General features: G+C 33.1%; 2 protein-coding genes across 2 annotated transcripts in view; both read right to left on the bottom strand.

The window, feature by feature from the left end:
- Positions 1–10,128: 10,128 nt before the first annotated feature.
- The window catches only part of LOC127144016 (uncharacterized), a 28,162-nt gene continuing 16,618 nt past the window's right edge, over positions 10,129–21,672 (bottom strand). Inside the window, exons 2-5 of the mRNA XM_051079406.1 lie at positions 11,054–11,269; positions 10,787–10,978; positions 10,351–10,705; positions 10,129–10,265 (exon numbers count right to left, since the gene is read on the bottom strand). Of these exons, the coding sequence (XP_050935363.1) occupies positions 10,358–10,705; positions 10,787–10,978; positions 11,054–11,236 (723 nt within the window). The 5' untranslated portion in view covers positions 11,237–11,269 and the 3' untranslated portion in view covers positions 10,129–10,265; positions 10,351–10,357. The remainder of the gene's footprint in view (positions 10,266–10,350; positions 10,706–10,786; positions 10,979–11,053; positions 11,270–21,672) is intronic.
- Positions 11,297–13,545, bottom strand: LOC127144015 (uncharacterized). The gene is made up of 2 exons (XM_051079405.1): positions 13,413–13,545; positions 11,297–12,534 (listed from the first exon to the last, which is right to left on the bottom strand). Exon 2 carries the CDS (start codon positions 12,530–12,532, stop codon positions 11,639–11,641), a length of 894 nt encoding a protein of 297 aa, XP_050935362.1. The 5' UTR covers positions 12,533–12,534; positions 13,413–13,545; the 3' UTR covers positions 11,297–11,638.

Below are 21,672 nucleotides of genomic sequence, written 5' to 3'. Positions count from 1 at the left end.
AGATCATTCGTTTGGATTGTAGTATATGATCGTTTAAAAGAAGATTACTCGTGCGCATGTTGACTAGAATATTTTTTGTATTTTTCATTGTGGGCCTATGAGCTTTTTCCGTTTCCTAAAATTTTTCTATACAGTATAAATATTTTATCGATTTGTTATATTTTTTAAAAAACCTCTAAAAATAATAATAATAATAGTAAAATAACTATTATTAAATATAGGGGCATTTTCAAATATTATAAAATTGACCAAAATATTTACAAAATATAACAAAAGTTTAGATCTATCACTTAAAAGACATTAATTGAAGTCTATCATTGTCTAAATTGATAGAATCTAAAACTTTTCTACATTTTGTAAATATTTTTAATTGTTTTATCATCTACAATAATTTTTCTTAAATATACTTAATTAATATTTTCTTTTTAAAATAAAAGGCAAAAAAATTATAATAAAACAATTTGGAACCCTAAAAGCTTGGTCGAGGAATTTATTTTCGTGTTTCAATCTTTTTCTCATAAAATTGTGAACAACATGGAGTCATCTTCAAAAATGTTTCTCTTAATTTTAGTGTTGACAACAATTTGTATTTTCTCTCATTCCCTTTTTCAGCGACACTCACAACTCTAAACGCTCTAAATGCACTAACAATGACAATAGCACAACAACTCTTACCTTGATGTTCGATTCAACAACAAAAGAAAAAAAAAATTATCCTAGCACGTAGTTATAAAGGTTTTAAGTGTCATGCAATCTCCGTTTTCTTATGGTAAATAACGTAAAATTTATTTAAAATAAATAAGCTCAATTTAGACATTTTAAAATATAGAACGATGAGATACGTAAATTACCCAAACCTAGGAAGGAAAAAGCAACATCCGTCATTCTTATCATCAATACACCAAAAAAATGAAAACAATTGGGAACAAAAATCTTATCATCAGAAGCAATTCAATGAAATTTAACTTTGTCTCTTGTAAATCTTTGGTTTTAGACAATGTTGAAGTGGACCAATATCTCATAAATTCAATTTGTCAATGTTACACCTCCAGTATTGATCTTTTTCTTTTCTTTTTTAATCTTTCTTGCTTTAAAACTAAAAATTTTAAATCTCATTTAATATTTGATGGCTGTATTGGACTACTACATGTATATTAAAACAGCTCGTTATAAGTGTAGCAATTAGATTCAAAATCATTAAGTATATAACAACATTCTAAAAATATAGCATAATTTGTCAACATCTATCAATGATAAAAATCTAACTGATAGACTATGTTGTAAATATTGGTCTATTACTAATAAACTATAAGAGTATCAACAATAGAATAGTCTATTACCAATAGACCATGTTGCAATGATAGATTATGTTTCAAATATTGGTCTCTTATTGATAAACCATAAGAATCTATCAGTGATAGAAGAGTCTATTACTGATAGACCATGTTGAATTGATAAGTCATATTTTGCAAATATTGGTCTATGATTAATAAACTATAATTAGGCTCAATCTTAAAAAGAATTTGGAACTATACAAATTTGTAGAGTAAAAAAATTAATAATATTAATTGAAAGTTGAAAAAATAAAGAGAAACTTTGTAGAGTTCAACTTCAAATATAAGTTAATTTGTAATTTGTAACTTATTTTTACTGAGACGATACAATCATAATTAATTTATCTTGACCAGAGGTGGAAAACAAACAACCATTTTTTCATGTAGATCGATGTGATCAATATCTTTTAGTATAAAGTATGAACTATTAAAGTTAAAATCATCAATCGAATAATTATTGAACTAACAAACTCTGTTTTTCTTTTTCTAATTTCTTATAATTGATTTTTGTTTAGTTTCCATTTTTAAGTTCATGGAGTTTGAGTTCTTGTCTTGAAACTTAATTCTTTGTGTTCATTCACATGGTTCTTCTATTATTTCTTTTTCTTTTATTTGAAAGTGCATCCGTTTGTATATTTGTCTTGTTTATTTCTTGGGACCTTAATTAATTAGCTCTAATTTAAAAATACTTCTTTTAACAGCTTAAAAAGTTCATAATATATATATATATATAAAGAAGATGAACGATTACAAAAACATATAAATCGTACTCAACATAATACAATACAAATGAATTTGTATACATAACAAAATTTAGATTTTGCTTTCAAAGTTGTAATAAACTATATCGCTAGTATGGGTCTATGAGTAGTAGAACCACAATAATTGTCCTTTAAATAATTAAAATATCATACAAAATAATTTCTTATTTAATAAAACACAATATTGTTTGGTTGCCATATAATTGTATAAAACGTGGTTAGAAAGATAGAGTCTAAATAGAAAAAATATCATGTTATTTTTGTGCACTCCAACTACTACAATTTAGCACACATTAAAGCTCTTTTATTGTTTTAGGAAAAAAGAAAACAGTGTTGTGTTCTTTGTTGTTTGAGTGATTAGAATAAGTTGTACAAAGATCTGAGTATAGCTAGGTTGAGGTACACAAAATACTGAGCTATTGAAAGATTGTCATTGATAATCTCAAAAAGATTTTAAACCGTAGATTTTTTTTCTCTCTATATGTAACGCCCCAAAAATTTTTTGAAACTTTATTTATCTTAAGTGTGGTTTTGAAATTTTTGGATGTGTTGAAGGAACTTGAGTAATTATATGTGATTATGTAATTCATTAAGTTTTGAGGGCAATTTAAGTATTTTTGGGATAATAAAAAGTTATTTGTTGAAGATTAAGAATATTGGGTTGAGGAGAGAGAAAAAATTGGATTAATTGGTTAAGATATTGGTATGTTTTATTTGGAAAGAAAATTTCTATTAAATAAATAGATAAATAATTTTGACCAAGTTGGTGTTTAAAAAAACCCTTGGAACCCGTGCAAACTATCATCTTCTTCTTTGAGGAAAAAAAAAGAGAAAGAGAAAACCTTAATTGGAAACCCTAGCCGCTGCCGGACCCGTCGCCGTCGTGACCAATTCGAGCCGCCACTCGCCGCGCCTCCGTCGAACAGCCGTCCGCGACCCGAACGAAGCGTTCGTCGACCCGCGCCTCTCCAGCTGCCACTCTTCACGAACCGAAAACTCGATCCACGCTACCGACTGCTCCCAAGCGAAGTGCCGATCGGACCCGCGTCGCCTCCGCCTGCAAGCTGTCGTCAGCGGCCGCATTTCGTCCCCGTCGTCGCCCGAGCTGGAACGCGACCTGCGCGCCCCTCCGCGTGAGTCCGACGCGACCTGCGCGCCCCTATGCGTGAATCCGACCCGACCTGCATCTCCCCTTCTGCAACCCGAGTCGCGCCCGCACCTGTCTGCGCCGTAACCGAGCCGCGCCTGCACCTGTCCGTGCCATAGCCAAGCCGCCTTGCACACGCGCGAGCCGATCTCAGCTCCCTAGCCGAGCCGATTCCTGCTTTCTAGCCGAGCCGATTCGCCTTTCTTTGAGTCGTTAGCCTGCTCCGGTCCTTTGCATCTATTTTGGTAAGTTGATTGGATTTTTGGCACACCCAGCAAGGACTTAAGATTTTTTAACCTAGATAAATTATTTGGATTAAACTAATTTATTTCTCTTAAAAGGACAGCTTGGACCAATTGAATTGTAGAGTGTAAGATTTCTCCAGTTAAGGACCATCTCGTTGTAACCCCGACCTCGGGTGAGTATTCCAACTGAATTCTTGTGTCCTTGGTCATTTAATGCTCAAGTTATGAAGATTGGTGTTTTCTAACCATTTAGGACCCCGCGGCTTGGAAGGCGTGTTTTCTTGCTGTTAGAACTCGTTGAGCAAATCTCCAGGTAAGAGATTTCTACTACTAGCTCTACGACTAGAATCACGAGATCGCGTACATTCTTAGTTATGCACCTTGAGGACTAGACTGTATAGCGATATGTCAATTAATGAGGGTATGATGGGACTGATGATGTGATTTGATATGATAACATGGTATAACGTGATGAAGTGGCTTGTTATGACATTATGTTTTGACATTTTGATGAGATGTGATATGATGATTAGGCGTGATATGATTACGTGATGATGCTACGTTATATGTATGTTGTGGTTAAGGTGCATGTTAGCTTACCCTATTAGAGTCGTACCTGCATGGGTGTCCTTCGGGATCACCACTTATTTAGGACTGTATAGTCCGACGGGACCGGCAGTCTAGCATTGATACAGATATGATTCGAGCGATTCGACGGGATCCTCACAGCCCGATTGTCTTAGCACCTCCTCCGGGTACGCTACAGACCAGTTTGTCCTAGGTGTTCCTTTGGGTCACCGAAGACCAGATTTTGTTCCTACGGGATCACATGTTGCACGTGTTCGGGAACGTGCCAGTTCTTGGGTACCATTTTCAGGACTCTAATAGGAAGTTAATAAGCACCTAGTGGGACTAGTAGTGGGTCCCTTACTGAGTATTTTATACTCACTCTTTCCATTTTATATTTTTCAGGTAGGGGCAGAGGTAAGGGCAAGGGCAAGCTGGCAGGCGACCAAAAGTGACCGTGACGAGCCATAGGGATCTCTGCTTTCGCTTTACATCCGAGTTTAATCCTTGAGTGTTTGAATTTTAATTATTCTTTGTTTGTTATTTCGTTTCTTTAAAATTAGATAGGGCCCGAGTTAGGATTTTAATATTTGTTTACATTTCGCACATTACTTTTGATTTGGTTTTTAAATAAATAAAATTTTGAAGTTTTGTTCGTTTTAGCCAAACTTTATAACTTTATTTGTGTTATTTACATTTAGTAATGGTTTCGACTTAGTATAAGGAGTTGAGTCGTTACACTATAAAATCTCAACCAAGACAAAGATAATCTTTCTCAAGATTGACAAAGATAATCTATCCCAAAAAATTCTAGACTATCAATTTTTTTGGACTATCTATGGAATCCCAATTAGGGACGAAGATAATCAACTTTCCAAATAATTGAAAAATGTAATCTTTTTCTAAATTTTTTTTAAAAAAAAAAAGAAAAAAAAAAGCGTTGCAATCACCTCAAGATCTATTTTCAAAATCATTGAAATAATTAATAAATCTATTTGAAAAGAGAAATTAGACATAAGATTTACGAATTTGGATAAGATGTGAAAAGAAAATATAAGATTTAGAATAAGAATTCTAAAAAGTTATGAAAAGAGTATTTAAAAAGATATTAAATTTTCATCTGAATCTCTGTGTTCAATCTCAGTTGGATAGATAGAGAAAAACTATTTCCACGAGTTCTGTAAAAAGGTAATTGTTGTAGAAGACGAAAGCATTTAAGTTATTTTCGATAATTTCTGATGTAGAACATAAAATAAAATAATAAAATAAAATAGCTACTTAAATTAAAATTCAAACATATCTCAAGCATACATCAATGACAATCCAAAGCTTGATATTATATTCGATCTTTCCCTTAAAAAAAATGTAGACAACTACAAATGTAATTTTCAAATATTAAAGTCTTAACCAATATATATACACACTACAAAATCCAACTGTCCACAATCCTTTTCTTAAAAAAAAAAAAAAAAAAAAAAAAAAAAAGAAAAATCCAAATTGTCCTTTCTATTAAATTCCTTCTATTTGGTCTTGAGATTAGAGAATAACCACAAAAAAGATAAAATATATAAATAAAATAAAAATTATTAGGTTATTATCATAGAAGCATTCATTAATTTGAAACCATAAAATGAATCATATATATTCCTCAATTATTACTTCCCTCTTTTAGCAAAAAATCTATTGCACTACTTTTGTTAGAAAAGATTCAACCTACCTACCTAATTCACATTTCCAAAATGTTTTTGAAATTATTAAAATCACATTTCAATGTTTAAAATTATTTTAAAATAACTTATTTAATGATCGGAGTATATATTTGGAAGTAATTTTGATATTATTCAAATTACTATGATATACATCTTTAATCATTAGAAATTAATTCAATTTTCATACCATCAAAATGATTTTGAATAGCATCTTTAATTTAAGAGAGAGGATGAGAGAGGTTAATTAAAAACATCTTTTTTTTGAAAAAATATGATTTGCTTTTTCCTCTTTTTCTATAATTGTTTTCACCATTGTTAAATAAATACATGGGTTATTAGCCAAATTTCAGAAATAAAAATGAATTCTATTTGAGGACATTTGATAAGCATTTATTTTTTAAAATTAAATATATGCATAATATTTTTAATTATTTTTTTCTTTTATTTTGATGTTTATATTTTAGGAGTGCCATTTAGAAAAGTAACACAGAAGAAATAGTGAGCAATTAAATAAAAAAAGTTACAAAACCATTAAGCTAATCAAACAAATTCAGAAGTAACTAATTGAAGGGAGAAAATTTTAAGATTAAAATAAAAATTTCTTCAATCTTGGTGGTTGAGACATCAACACAAATACAATAATATATATGTCATGTTGGAGATGAAAACCCTTCAGTACATTTCCTTTAAATACTATTTCATTTTTCACATATTTTGAAACTGCTTCAATTTTAGTTTATATATTTTTAATAAATTATATAAAATTCAGTTCTTATAATTAGTTCATCGTTTAAATCACCAATTTAATTTCGGGTGAAAGCAAACTTAATATAATGTCTAACACTTTCCACAAGTACGAGAAATCAATATTAAATGGGGAAGAAAACAACAATTTAGGGGTTTGAATGCGACACCTCTTGAACCATATGCTATGTTATCATCTTAAATCATTAATTCAATTCAAAAGCTAAGCTAAACTTAAGCTTGATGGGTGAATGTAAGTTTAATATAATATCTAATAGATTTTTATAGAAGAAAAGGTTTTCAAATCTAGTAAGCTTTTCATGATATAAATTTTGGAAACATGGAGACATAATTTCTATTTTTCTTTTTTCATGAAAAGTGTTGTGGGTGAATTATATACGAAATCGAGGGTAAAAGTTTTAAGGAGAGTAAAAGAAGAGTGAAAAAGTGAGTCGAAGAAGAAACTGGGTCTGATTGACCTCGACCCTTATGGAAGCCTAAAGACTAAAGATCCAACATAGCTAGGCCTAAAAGACATGATACTCTAGGCGTCTGATAAGAATGTTGAATTCGTCAATCTCTGCCTAGGAGTGATCCAAACATAACCTATTCAATTGAGAACTCTAGTAGATAAAGAATAGAAGAAAGGTTGCAGCCTATAAATAAGACAAGGTGAGCAGGCATAAGCAAGGTAAGTTATAGACGACTTTGAGTTAAGTTAATTCGAGCCTTCAACTTTTCTGACTTTAGGCATTGTAGTGTGTGTGGCTTATACACCACAATAGTATGTAGATTTTCTAGCTCTTTGCTTCCAAGCAAACTCTCTTCCCAAAATGTTATTTTAACCAATAAATTATACCGGTAAAATTACAATCTTTGGCTTTATGGTTTTGAGAAAAAAATTAGAATTTAATGTATATAAATTTAAAACAGTACAAGAAAATATGTATTCTCCAACGCACAACACGGACGTTGGGATAAGTGACATTGGGAGAAAAAGCTTATCCCTACATCGTAGAAGCTCTATCAGGATAAAGGTTGGCAATCCCGACGTGTTTAGTCATGTATGTCAGGCGTTCCCCTTTAAATACCATTTTTATATATAAAATAGATCTGTGTTAGTCGAAAATGAGGGAAAGGAAGAAAAAAAACGAGAGAGACGAATAAAGGGTTTGAAGGCCGAAAGAGGAAGAAGAATGTCCACCGTCTGTTGCATGCTGTCACCATCGATGCTTGTGAGCTGTCATTCATCCCTCACCTGTAAGTGTTTGTTTGTTTTTTTTGTTTTTTGGTTTGAGTTTGAAAAAAAATACTAAATAGCTAGGTTTGTTTTGTGATTTTCAAGGCCTTCTCTTGTGTGTTTTTCTTCTTGTTGTTGTTGTCGTCTGTTGCTACCCTTCCATTGTTGTCACCGTCCGCCAATATTACGTATGTGTGTTAGTAATTTTTGTTATTGTTGTTGATTTTATTGTTATTGTTGCTGAAGGTATTTATTTATTCCTTATTTCTTATGCTATGATCCGATTAGATTTCTTTTGGGTTTCTTCTAATTTTGCTATTTTTCTATTCATTTTCTTCTAAGTTTTCATTCGCTTTCCATTATGGGTTGCAATATTTTCTTTTTTAAAATAAATATATTGTCGGGAGATCCTCTCCTGACTTCAATCCCACGCGAATTTATGCATCGGAAAATCTTTTTCCGACACTTTTTCATATATCTCCCAACACTTTTATGCGTCGGGAGATCCCCATGAATAATTCCTATAGTTTGACAAAACTCTCATAAATAGTCCATATAATACAACTCTTATAAACCTAAAAAATATTGCTATTTATTAGAGTTTTAGCAAACCATAGAGAGAAAATTGTAGTTTATAACTACAGGGACTAAATTCTAACTTTCTCCAAATCACAGTGACCAAATTTACAATTTAACCAATTTCGTCATTTGGTGGAAAGATTGGTTTAAGGTTTAAATCTTATTTTAGTGGAAAGATTATAGTTTATTTTTGTTTAACCGAACGTTAGTAGTAAATAACACTAAACTTGCATATATTTAATAAGTACGTACCAATATCTTTTTTCTTTTTTATACTTTGTTCACATTTACAAAAAAGAAAAAGAAAACACTAAATCTTGCTATGTATCTCTACTTTTAACCTTTACGAAGTAGCTTTGTTTTACTTTCTTAATTTACTTTTGACGATTATCAAACAACTCAATCTTACTAACTTTACACTCTCCAAATAAACTTACTAACTCGTTATTAATGTCGTAATGAATCACCACATCTAGTAGTTGAAACATCCCTTGAAAATTTCAAGTTTGTTCTATTTTAAAATTTTAAAAGTGAGGATGTTTTAAAATTTAAATAGCTAACCGGACAGAGAAAATAAAATAAAAATAAATAATAAACAATATCTTCAGTCTTGGTGGTTGAGACATCAACACAAAATACAGCAATATTAAGAGACTAAGGAATAATAATAAATATATGTCATGATTTTGAAAATATAAAATTCAGTTTTTATGATTAGTTTATCGTTAAATCATTGATTCAATCTTAAATTTAATATATATATATATATAGCCTAACACTTTCTACAAGTACTGAAAATCAATATTAAATGGAAAAGAAACAATAACGTACAAGTTTGAATGTAGCACCTCGTAAATCATCTGCTATGATATACCATCTTAAATCATTAATTCAATGAAAAAAATTAAGTCGATGGATGAAGACAAGTTTAATATAATATCTAATAGATTTTTCTAGAAAAAAAAAGATTTTCAAATCTAAGAAGCTTTTCATGATATAAATTTTGGAAATACGAAGATAATATATATTTTTTTTTTCCATAAAAAGTGTCGTGGGTGGATTATATTTGAAATCAAGGGTAAAAAGTTGTCAAGGAAAGTATGAGAAGAGTGAAAGAGTGAGTTGAAGAAGAAACTGAGTCTGATTGACCTTGGCTCTTATGTAAGCCTAAAGGCTAAAGATCCAACATAGCTAGGCCTAAGAGAGATGAAACTCTAACGCGTCTAATAAGAATGTTGAATTCGTCAGTCTCTACCCAAGAGTCCACATACAACCCATCCAATTGAAAACTCTAGTTAGATATCGATAACAAATAGGAGAAAAGTCAAAGCTTATAAATAAGACAAGGAGAGTGCAAGCATAAGCAAAGTAAGTGATGGACGACTTTGAGTTAAGTTAATTTGAGTTTTTGACTTTTCTGAAAAGGGATCATATAGTGTTTGTGCACTACAAGAGACGTGGGTACTCCCGACGCACAAATACGTCGGCGAAAATGCAAAGTACGTCGGGAAAGGATATCCCGACGTACAAAACGGCGTCGGGAAGAACGTCGGGAGAAATGCGTCGCGAGAGGCTTTCCCGACGCCGGGAGATGCGTCGGGAAAGCCTTTTTTCCGACGTTTTTTTCCCGACGTAATGAACGTCGGGAAATATTTTTTATATATTTTTTTAAATATTTTATTTTTACTTTTTTCCTTATAATATTTTGCTCAAACATTCACAATGATGTTCGGATTGCTCAAAAAAAATTTCGCGACGTTTTGGATTAAATTAAAATAAATTAATAAATATACAAACACAAATTAAAAAAATAGAATTAAAATTAATAATACGAATAAGTTGACTACAAGAAAATATAGTTCTCAATATAGAAAAAACATAAACATAAGACCCAATCTCCCAACGAGGTGCGTATGCGCGTCATTCTACACCTTCGGTCCTAAAAATGGTATAAAAATAACTAAGTTTAATACATAATCATATATTGCAAAAACTTAAGAATAATAGAGACATATACGACGTACCGCAGAGCTAGGGATCATGTGGTGGTCCCTGTTGTGCACGAGTTAGGTCTTCAATCATCTTTTTCATAGCTTCCACTTGTGAAGCTAATGCTTGGTGATTTCTATCTTGTACTTCAATCCGTTCCAAAGCTTCATGAAGTTTAGCTTGTAATTCAATCTCTTTTTGTGTGGACTGCGAACAAGATGTCGACGAACTACTTGCACTTGCCGTTCTGCGGGCCTTCGGCTTGGGTCCCCAACCAAGGCCTTTTGAGTAGCCTGGTCGTCTACCTAACACCTGATCGCATATCTCATCCTCAGAGAGTGGCTGACTACCCTCTGGGGTAGGCTGGGATTGGAGTTCCAGCATTTGATTCTGCAACAAATTTAAAAATTATGTTAGGTAACGCGCAAAAATATATAATAAAAGTGGATAATTAATAAGGGTATAACTTACATGCGCATCCTCGGCGGCCTGCGACACGAATGTCCCAGCTCGAACGTGTGTTTCTCGGAACAACTCCACACGATCGATCGGCTGCCCTCTTCTTTCAGCGAGCTCATACTGTCGTTGTAGAAACGACTTGGACCCGCTACTATGATTGTAAGGCTGCTTCTGTCTAGCAGCCTTGTTTGTTCGTGATTGCTTCTACATTAAAACAATTATATTGTTTATTTCTTATACATATTAAAACTTTTTATCATAATTAATCATGACAAATACCTGGAATGCACGGCTGATATAATGGTCGCAGAGGAAGTGCCAATCCTCATCACGTCCAACCAATGCGTTTGGTGGGTTGGCACGAGCCTCCTCCGGGTCGCTGTACTTTTTGAAATGTCTATGACAGTTAGCCCGGAACTCTTTAAAGGTCGTGAGCATCTGATGCTCAACAAACCTGTTCATTGCTTGATCATTGAAATCAAGCACAAACAATCGCTGCACATTACAAACATAACACATTGCTTGATCATAAGTCTTTCAATTCCTCAATCAATGGTTGGAGATACACATCAATTTCCCTACCAGGAGATTTAGGACCGGATATGAGCAATGACATAAAGAAATTTGTCTCTTTCATGCATTTCCATGGTGGCAAATTGTAAGGAAGTAACACAACAGGCCACATACTGTACGAGGTACTCATTTGACCAAATGGGTTAAACCCATCTGAAGCCAAGCCCAAACGCACGTTTCGTGGATCAGAAGCAAAATCAGGAAATTCAGAATCAAAGTGCTTCCACCCCTCTGCATCAGCTGGATGTCTCAAGACATCATCTGTTTCAACACGTTTGTCCCTATGCCATCTCATGTCAGCAGACCCTTCCTGCGATACAAACAAGCGCTGTAATCTAGGTACCAAAGGAAAGTGGCGCAATACCTTATGCGGAATTTTTTCCCTCTATTATGATTAACCTTGTACCTAGCCTCGCCACATGTAGGACAATGTTGCAAATCAGCAAACTCTTTCCAATACAATACACAATCATACTTGCACGCGTGAATAGTCTCGTATCCCAAGCCCAAGTCACGAAGTTTTCGTTTTTCTTCATAAAATGAACTAGGAATAGTACTATTACACATTGGAAACGCTGCTCTTAAAAGTTCTAACAACATGTCGAACGACTTGTTACTCCAACCATTTAGAACTTTCACATGCATCAACTTAACCAAAAAATTCAACGACGAAAATTCAGAACAACCGGGGTACAACTCATTACGTGCTTGATTCAATAAGTCCTGAAATATATTATTTGTTGTATTTTCATCTATATTTACCCCAACATTCATCGCCATTTCATCTTCCAAACGAAATTCCTCTATTTCCTCTTCATGTTCAATAGGGGCTTGTAAATCATTTAGCATACCAAAGATATCACCTTCTTCATTAAATTGTGTACTACTAGTTCCTTCATTAAAAGGATTACTACTAGTTCCTTTCTCAAAGTTTTCTGTACCTCTATAGCTTAATGACTCTCCATGATACACCCATTCTGTGTAGTAGGGGGATATTCCTATAGTCAGCAGATGTCTTTCCACACCCTCTAATGATCTCCAATTTAAATTCAAACATCTCTTGCATGGACACCTCAATCGTCCGTAAGCATCAACGTGAAATTTGGCAAATTCTAAAAATTGGGTCACTCCATGTCTATACTCAAGGGATAACTTATTTCTAAGTTTCATCCAACCCTTATCCATAACTGCAGGATAGCCAACACAACCTAATTATTAACAACAAAATACTTCAAAATATCTTCGCATCCTACAAACCCCTCCAAACTACAAAGGCTACCATAACTGCAGGATAGCCAACACAACCTAATTATTAACAACAAAATACTTCAAGCTATCCTAACTACCACCCCTTGATACCAGCAAATTCAAAACAAAAAAGGCTACCATAACTGCAGGATAGCCATCCCAAACATAAACAAATTCAAAACAAAAAAGGCTACCATAACTGCAGGATAGCCATCCCAAACATAAACAAATTCAGAACAAAAAAGCTACCATAACTACAGGATAGCCAAAACAAATCTTAACACACATATTACATTCCCAATTCAATTTAACTATTAACTCCCCCTCCCCCCCCTCCAATTTCAATTTTCCATTCAACTATAAATTCCCCCCCCCCCCCCCAAATTTCAATTTTCAATTTAACTTAAACCCCCTCCCTCCAATTCAATTTTAAATTTAACTATACATCCCCCTAATTCAATTTAACTATTAACCCCCCTCCCCTCCAATTTCAATTTTCAATTTTCAATTCAAATATAAACCCTCCTCCCAATTCAATTTTCAATTTAACAATAAACCCCCTCCCCCAATTCAACCCCCATTCAATTTTATTCAATTTTCTAAAACAAAAATCCTAAACCATTCAAATTTCAAATTTCAAATTTCAATTCAACCACAAATTACACACACTCTATACAAAAATATATTTAACAAACAAAAATCTATTTCAAAAGAAAATCCTAAACTAATTTTTATAAAAAAAACCCTAAACTAATTTTTATAAAAAAAAACCCTAAAACATAAACTTAAACTAAATAAATTTACATATTTCACTTACCTAAAGTGGCAGACGGCGACGAGGAACAACGGCGAGGGCGGTCGACGACGGAACAAAAGGATTATGCACGGCGGCGACTTCTTCTTCTTCTCCTTTCTTTTTCTCCTCCTCTCGGTTTCGGTTCTGTGAATACAGAACTGAAACGAATTTAAAGGGGATTTCCCGACGCAGTGACGTGGCGTCGGGAAATCCCTCAAAATGCGTCGGGAAAAGGGGAATTCCCGACGCTCATTAAACCCCTTTTCCCGACGTTTCACGCGGCGTCGGGAATAGGGGTTTTTCCCGACGCCGCTCCCGATGCACTGTTCACGGCGTCGGGAAAAAACCCCTTTTCCCGACGTATTCTTGGCGACGCCTTCGTGGTGCGTCGGGAAAGATGGTTTTCCCGACGCAGCTCCCGATGCGTTGTTGAGGGCATCGGGAAAGCCCTTATTCCCGACGTTCTTTATGCCGACGTGCTTTTCGACATCGAGAATGCTCAATTTTCTTGTAGTGGTGGCTTATACCATACCAATACGTAGATTTTCTAGCCTCTTTGTTTGCAAGCAGACTCTCTTCTTTACCCAAAATATACATTTATCGGGAAGGTCAAACTATGATCAATCAATTATATTCTTTTTAATCAAATTTTGTTAACAACAAAAAGTATATCATTAATGTAATCAATTTTGATAAAAATTAATTTGAAGAACTAAATAATGTAAGGTTTATTGAAAATAAATGTTTTAAAATTGGACATTTGACTATAAGTACATGAAAAAAAAATGTTATTTTAACCAAATAAATTATACTAGTTAAATTACAATCTTTATAACCTCTATGGTTTGGAGAAAAAAAATTAGAATTTAATGTGTATAAATTTAAAAGTTAGAAGTTAGTTTTTATAGATCAACCACATTCTTATAGTTTGACCAAAATCTCATAAATAGTTCCTGTGATACAATTTTCGTACACCTAAAAAATAGTGTTATTTATTAGAGTTTTATCAAATAATAAGAAGTAAATTCTAGTTATAAACTACAACAACTAAATTCTAACTTTCTCCAAATCATTTAACCAAATTTATAATTTAACCGATTCTATCATTTGATGAAAACATTATCTTAAGATTTAAATCTTATTTTAGTCCTTTAAATTTATTCTAGTTTAACCTAATGTCAATAGTAGAGAATAAGTAACTCTTATCTTTCTTTTTTTTTTTTTTTTTTTTTTTATACTTGTTTACATTTACAAATAAAATAAATAAAACTAAAAATTAAATCTGGCTATCTTCACTTTTTATCTATCTTCGTTCTATTTTCTTAATTTACTTTGCATAATTATCAAACAACTCAATCTTACTAACTTTATGTTCTCTAAATAAACTTACTAACTTCAATTAATGAATCAAAATATGACAAACTTGAAACTTCAAAGTCAATTAATAGCTAGGACTTTAAATTTAATTTAATTTCAGAAAAAATTATATATATAATTTGTAAAAGAAGTAAAATAAATAAATTGAAAATTTGCACTACTTTTTTTTTTTTAATTTAATTATAAACTGAAATTCTTCTTAAAAAAAATAATAAATTGAAATCTCACAGACCCTCTTCATTTGGATAAAGGAATTAAATGTCCACCACGTCCTTGTCCTAAATTCCAAAAAATGAATACTAAGTAATATATATATATATATATATATATATATATATATATATATATAGAGAGAGAGAGAGAGAGAGAGAGAGAGAGAGAGAGAGAGAAGAGAGAGGTTTTGAAAGTAGGATATAGGAGGAGGAAGAAGATGGTGGTTCAGAAGGTTGGTATGGTTCTGAAGTTATTGAAAATGGCAGTGAAGTTTATAATAGTGATTGCGAGCTATGGTGGTTCACTTTCGGTGTCGATGCCTCCCATCTATTTTTTCTCTTCTCAGGTGCAGCTTCCTCCTGACTCAACCATCAATGCTTTGGGTTTTACCTATTTTATCAGAATATAGTTACCTCCTTTTTCTTTCTTCCATCTTATTCTTATTTACATATACATAAACATTTTCCCCTACTTTTTGGATATTTGTTCATGTTTATGTTTTAATTATCTCCTAATTTTCTTATGCTTTTGTATATATGTATGTTTCCCTTAGGGACAAAATATATAGATATTAAGTTGTGTTTTGTGTTTTGTATGAAAGTTTTATTTTGGAGTATTATTACTTTATAGGAAGAGAGAGACGAATTAGAAGATTTGGATACATAACTTTTCGGTGCAGAGTAATAATATGGCTTAATTAATTCAATTATACTTAAACTTTGGGTTTTTTTCTCTCTCTCTTTTGTTAATTAATGTCCATTGTCTCTTTTGGTTGATTGCTGCTATATAAACCTCATGTTTGTTTTTCACCACATTCTTTTTTTTTTTTCTTCTTCTTTTTTGGGAGAAAAACACAAACTTCATTAATAAGGAAATACAACGTAACAAGTTACAAAAGAAAAAAAAAAATCTTATATATACAAAGTGCAATGCAACACAACAGTCCATTATTTCCCGATCACAATCTTATTCATATTAGAATAGTTTGAAAGAATTTTATATCTTCCTTCATTATTTGTTATAGAAATTTAAAATAAATATATATTTTATTTGACAATGTGGTGAACAAACTATTGAGACAATGCTTACTATTGAGTTTTTATTTCTTTTTTATTATTATTTTAGTACTATATTGTTTGGAAGGCAGGGTGGAGTTAGATATTGACACTTATTCTAATATTATTATTTAATAATAAATTCTTTTCTTAGGTTAGAGAATAGTTAAATGGAGTTTTTTCAAAAATATAACAAACACGGTAAAATATTTACGACAATTACGAAAATAAAAAAATCCACAAGTCCACAATAGAAAATATAAAAAATGTCCTAGTCGACACATTAACCACTTGCGCGCGTAATATATTTTGATCCACGGTTGATTACTAAATCTAAACAATATTTTTTCAACATTTTTTAATACACGATCACCAAATCTGTGTACGTACCAATATCCTAATGATTTTTTTTTTCAAGATCTTTTATATTTGGTACACGATGTTGGATCAAATAACACTTTGAGATTTATGATTGATTGAAATCAAAAATCATGATTTAAAAAAATATTAAAAAAAAGATAGAAGAAAAGAAGAAAGAAGATGGAAAGGAAAAGAAAAATTGCAGAACAAAGAAAATGAAAAGAAAGGACAAACATGAAATATTTATAAAGATGACTTGCTTCATAGGTTTTTTGATTTTGTTACACAAATGCTCGTAAACATTTTAGTATTTTGTTATATTTGTGAAAATTAATATAGTCCAATCGAGTTTCTTTTTCTTCATCAACTTTAACCCAAGAAGATGTCTCTTATCTATTAACGAGTCTGAGAAATGTTAGACTAACATGAAACATTCAGCATTGAAATTAAATTTTTGGTTAAAAGTTCAATCACCGAAAAAATTAGAATTAAAAGTATTTTTAAGTTTTCTAAAGAAACCTATTATTTCAACGTCAAATTAATTAATTAATCAAATATCTAATCATGTGAAACATTTCATATTATTTAATTAATCATGACAAGTTGTCTAGAATTTGAAAGAGACACTAATTAAATCAGTTGAGTTTATTTATTGAGCATTATTTTAGTTACAACATCTATAGTGCAAGCTCTAGAATATAGAACTAAAAGGTCTAAACAACACACATGACCTAACCTATGTGCTACTACCATTCAAGGATAAACTATAGAAAATAAGATAAATGTTTTTTCTTCATTCAAAACAACCACTATTGTCACACAGACCACCTCATCTCCGCCTAAGAGACGGTATGCAGTTAACGGATATCGTTCCCTTCTCAACGACACCAACTGACCCTTACCCTCTAACCTCTATATGAAACACATGAGAAAGCAAATAACCTAATTTATATGTAAAGGAAAACTTCGATGCAGCCAATTCCACTACAAGAAAGCGGAGGGACTCTCGATGCAATAAAACGTTGGAGAAAGTGATAAAAACATCGAGAAAAGATATCCCGACGTAGTTTCCTGCGTCAGGACGTCGGGACCGTCATCGGAAGAAATGCGTCAGAAGAAGTATTCCCAACGCACTACCAACAAGGCATCGGGAATAACTTTATCACGACGTTTGATTTGCCGACGCGTGTCACGCGTCGGGAATAGTAATTCTCGACGTGATCATTTCTGACGTCCTTGTGTGCGTCGAAAAAAACTATCCTCGACATGTCGTGTGCAACCTATTTTCGACGTTGTTTACGTCGAAAATTTCTTTTTATATGTATTTTTTTAATATTTAAATTTTTATTTTTTTCCTAAAATATTTTCGTCAAACAAGTTCTTTATTTTGTGAAATAATCATGTTTGTTTTGGATTAAATTAAAATAAATTCAAAATAAATTAGTAAATTATGAAATACAAACACAAATTGAATAAAAAAATTAATATTGATAATACGAAGAAGTTCAAAAAACATAATAGCGTTCATAATACAAAAAACATAGTATTCAGAATACAAAGAAGCGCAAAGAAAGTCATACGTCTCCTAACGAGCCTCTTACGCGCCATTCTACACCGTGGATCCTACAATGATACAAAAGTAGTTAAGTTTAGTACATATATCCATATCGGCATTATATACTATCATTGGAAAAACTTAAGAATAATAGAGACATATATACATACCGCAAAGTTAGGGACATGTGGTGGTTCTTTCTATGCCCGAGTCAAGTCTTGTATCAGCTTTCGCATTTGTTCCACTTCTGAAGCTAAGCTTAATGATTTCTATCTTGCACTTCAATCCGTTCCAAAGCTTCATTAAGTTTAGCTTATAATTCAATCTCTTTTTCTATGGACTGCGACATGACGTCGTGGAACTGCTCGCGCTCGTCATCTTGCAGACCTTCGGCTTGAGTCCTCAACCAAGGCCTTTTGAGTAGCCTAGTCGTCTACCCAACACCTGATCGCATATCTCATCCCCAGAGAGCGGCTGACTACCCTCTAGGGTAGGCTGGGATTGGAGTTCCAATATTTGATTCTGCAACAAATTTGAAAACTAAGATAGGTAACGCAAAAAGAGGATAATTAATCAGGGCATAAGTGTTGGTTCGATAAATTACATGTGCATCCTCTGCAGCCTGCGCTTGAGCGCCCCGGCTCGAAAATGTGTTTCTCAAAACAACTCCACACGGTCGACCGACTCCCTTTTTTTCTCAGTGAGCTCGTGCTGTCGTTGTAAAAATGACTTTGCCCCATTGGTATAATTGTAAGGCTGCTCTTGTCTAGTAGCCTTGTTCATTTGTGATTGCTCTTGTATGAAAACAATTATATTGTTTAGTTCTTATACATATTAAAAGTTGAAATCATAATTAATCATGACAAATGGTTCAATTGTTCACCTGGAATGCACGACTCATGTAGTGAACGTATAGAAAATGTCAATCCTCATCACATCCCACCAATATGTTGGTGGGTTGGCACGAGCCTCCTCTGGGTCGCTGTATTTTTTCAAGTGTCTGTGACAGTCGGCCCAAAACTCTTTAAAGGTGTTGAGCATCTAATGCTCAACAAACCTATTCATTGTTTGATCATTGAAATCAAGCACAAAAAACTGCTACACATTACAAAAATAACACATTAGATTCGACCAGTAACCTTCGTTTTATATGGTAAGTGAACGACAAGGTATACCATAACGTTAAAGAAGGCAGGTGGAAATATTATTTCCAACTTACAAAGTATGATTATGATATTTTCTTACAATCTGTCCCAATCACTTCCTCTTATCGTTTTGGCGCACAAGTCACAAAAATAGTTACGTAATTCGATAATAGTCGTGTACACGTTTTTAGGTAAGAATGCTCGAATAGCAATAGGTAGCACTTGATGTAATAAAACAGGCCAATCATGCGTTTTGAGTCCTGATATTTTCCCTTCTCTTTCATGCACACATCTCGATATATTGGAAACAAATCCATCAGGAAACTTAACTGATTTCAGGAACTTGTAAAACTCAACTCGTTCACTGCTAGTCAACGTGTAGCTCGCGTGTGGCTTGACTAATCAGTTACCAACTTCTATAAGGTGTAAATTCTTTCTTATCTTCAGATCTTGGTTTTTTCTTCGATGTTCAACAACGTACCAACCAAATTGTCACAAACATTCTTCTCAATGTGCATTATGTCAAGTTTGTGACGTAACAGTAGTCTCGACCAGTAAGGAAGTTCGAAAAACATACTTCTCTTCGTCTAATTAAGAGCTCTCTTTCTTTTCTTATCCTATATTGTCAGATGTTTACTCATAACTGGAAACTCCAACTGATCTAGTTGTTCTAAGATTTTCTGCCATTTCATCACCATTGGAGGATCCTTACGCTCTATCTTTCCATCGTGTAGCCTACTTCTATGCCACACGTGGTTCTCTAGAAGATAGCGTCTATATCCCATGAAAGATATTCTACCTCGTATCCTGAAGGACGATCTATCACCCATGCATATAGGACATGCCTGATACCTCTTTGTACTTCACCTTGATAGGTCACCATACGCCAAGAAGTCATTAATCATCCATTACAAGGCTGCATGTAGCTGAAAGAACTAACCTGTAAAAGAGTCATACGTATGCACCCCGTAAGTCCATAACTCTTTCAATTCCTCAATCAATGGTTGGACATACACATCGATTTCCCTACCAGGAGATCTAGGACCGAGTATGAGTAGACATGAAGAAATTTATCTCTTTCATGCATTTTCATGTTGGAAAATTTTAAGGAAGTAACACATAGGCCACATACTGTACGAGGTACTCATTTAACCAAATGGGTTAAACTCATCTGAAGGCAAGCCTAAACACACCTTTCGTGGATCAGAAGAAAAATCAGAAAATTCAGAATCAAAGTGCTTCCACCCCTCTGTATCAGCTGGATGTCTCAACACATCATTTGTTTCAACACGTTTATCCCTATGTCATCTCATGTCAGCAGACCTTTCCTGCGATACAAACAAGCGTTGTAATCTTGGTACCAAAGGAAAGTGACGCAATACCTTATGCGGAATTTTTTTCCTCTATTATGATAAATATTGTACCAAGCCTCTCCACATCTAGGACAATGTTGCAAATCAACAAATTCTTTCCAATACAATACACAGTCGTATTGGCATTCATAAATAGTCTCGTATCCCAAGCCCAAGTCATGAAGTTTTTGTTTTGCTTCATAAAATGAACTAGGGATAGTACTACTACACATTGGAAACGCTGCTCTTAAGAATTTTAACAACATGTTGAACGACTTGTTACTCCAACCATTTAGAACCTTCACATGCATCAATTAACCAAAAAATTCAACGAAAAAAATTCAGAACAATCGGGGTACAACTCATTACGTGCTTCATTCAATAAGTTCTGAAATATGTTTGTTCTATCTTCATCTATATCTACTCCAATATTCATTGACATTTCATCTTCCAAACGACGTTCCTCTGTTTCCTCTTCCTGTTCAATCGAGGCTTGTAAATCATTTAGCATACAAAACATATCATCTTCTTCATTAAATTGCCTACTACTAATTCCTTCATCAAAAGGATTACTACTAGTTCCTTCCTCAAAGTTTTCTGTATCTCTAAAGCTTAATGACTCTCCATGATACACCCATTCTATGTAGTGGAGGATATTCCAATAGTTAGTAGATGTCGTTCCACACCCTCTAATGAGCTCCAATTTAAATTCATACATCTCTTATATGGATACCTTAATCGTCCTTAGGCATCAACGTGAAACTTGACAAATTCTAAAATTTAGGTCACTCCCTCTCTATACTCAAGAGAGAACTTATTCCTAAGTTTCATCTAACCCTCGTCCATTGTTTAAGTCCCTAAAACATAAATAGGTTTGATTAGAAACATATCTCTCTCCTCTCACATTCATAACTTACTCCCCTGAATTTTCACTATTTTTCATTAATATACAATCTCTAAAAAATTTCACTAAAACTAACTTCAAACTACAGAGGCTACCATAATTGCAGAATAGCCAATACAACTTAATTATTAACAACAAAATACTTCAATCTTCGTATCCTACCCACCCCTTCCAACAACGCTATCTTACAAGCTATCCTCATACCACCCTCGAAACCATCCCAAATAGAAATAAATTCAAAACAAAAAAGGCTACCATAACTGCAGAATAGCATCCCAAATCAACAACAAAGTTATTCAACACAAACATACTACCATAAC

Source organism: Cucumis melo, chromosome 11 (assembly GCF_025177605.1).
Source record: "Cucumis melo cultivar AY chromosome 11, USDA_Cmelo_AY_1.0, whole genome shotgun sequence".
NCBI classification, from domain to species: domain Eukaryota; kingdom Viridiplantae; phylum Streptophyta; class Magnoliopsida; order Cucurbitales; family Cucurbitaceae; genus Cucumis; species Cucumis melo.
Note: the sequence above shows the minus strand (reverse complement) of the source record. Positions and strands in the feature narration are given on the sequence as shown.

Bases quoted from the DNA above. Each gene is read 5' to 3' on its own strand.
- LOC127144015 (XM_051079405.1), bottom strand. From the start codon at position 12,532: ATGGATAAGGGTTGGATGAAACTTAGAAATAAGTTATCCCTTGAGTAT.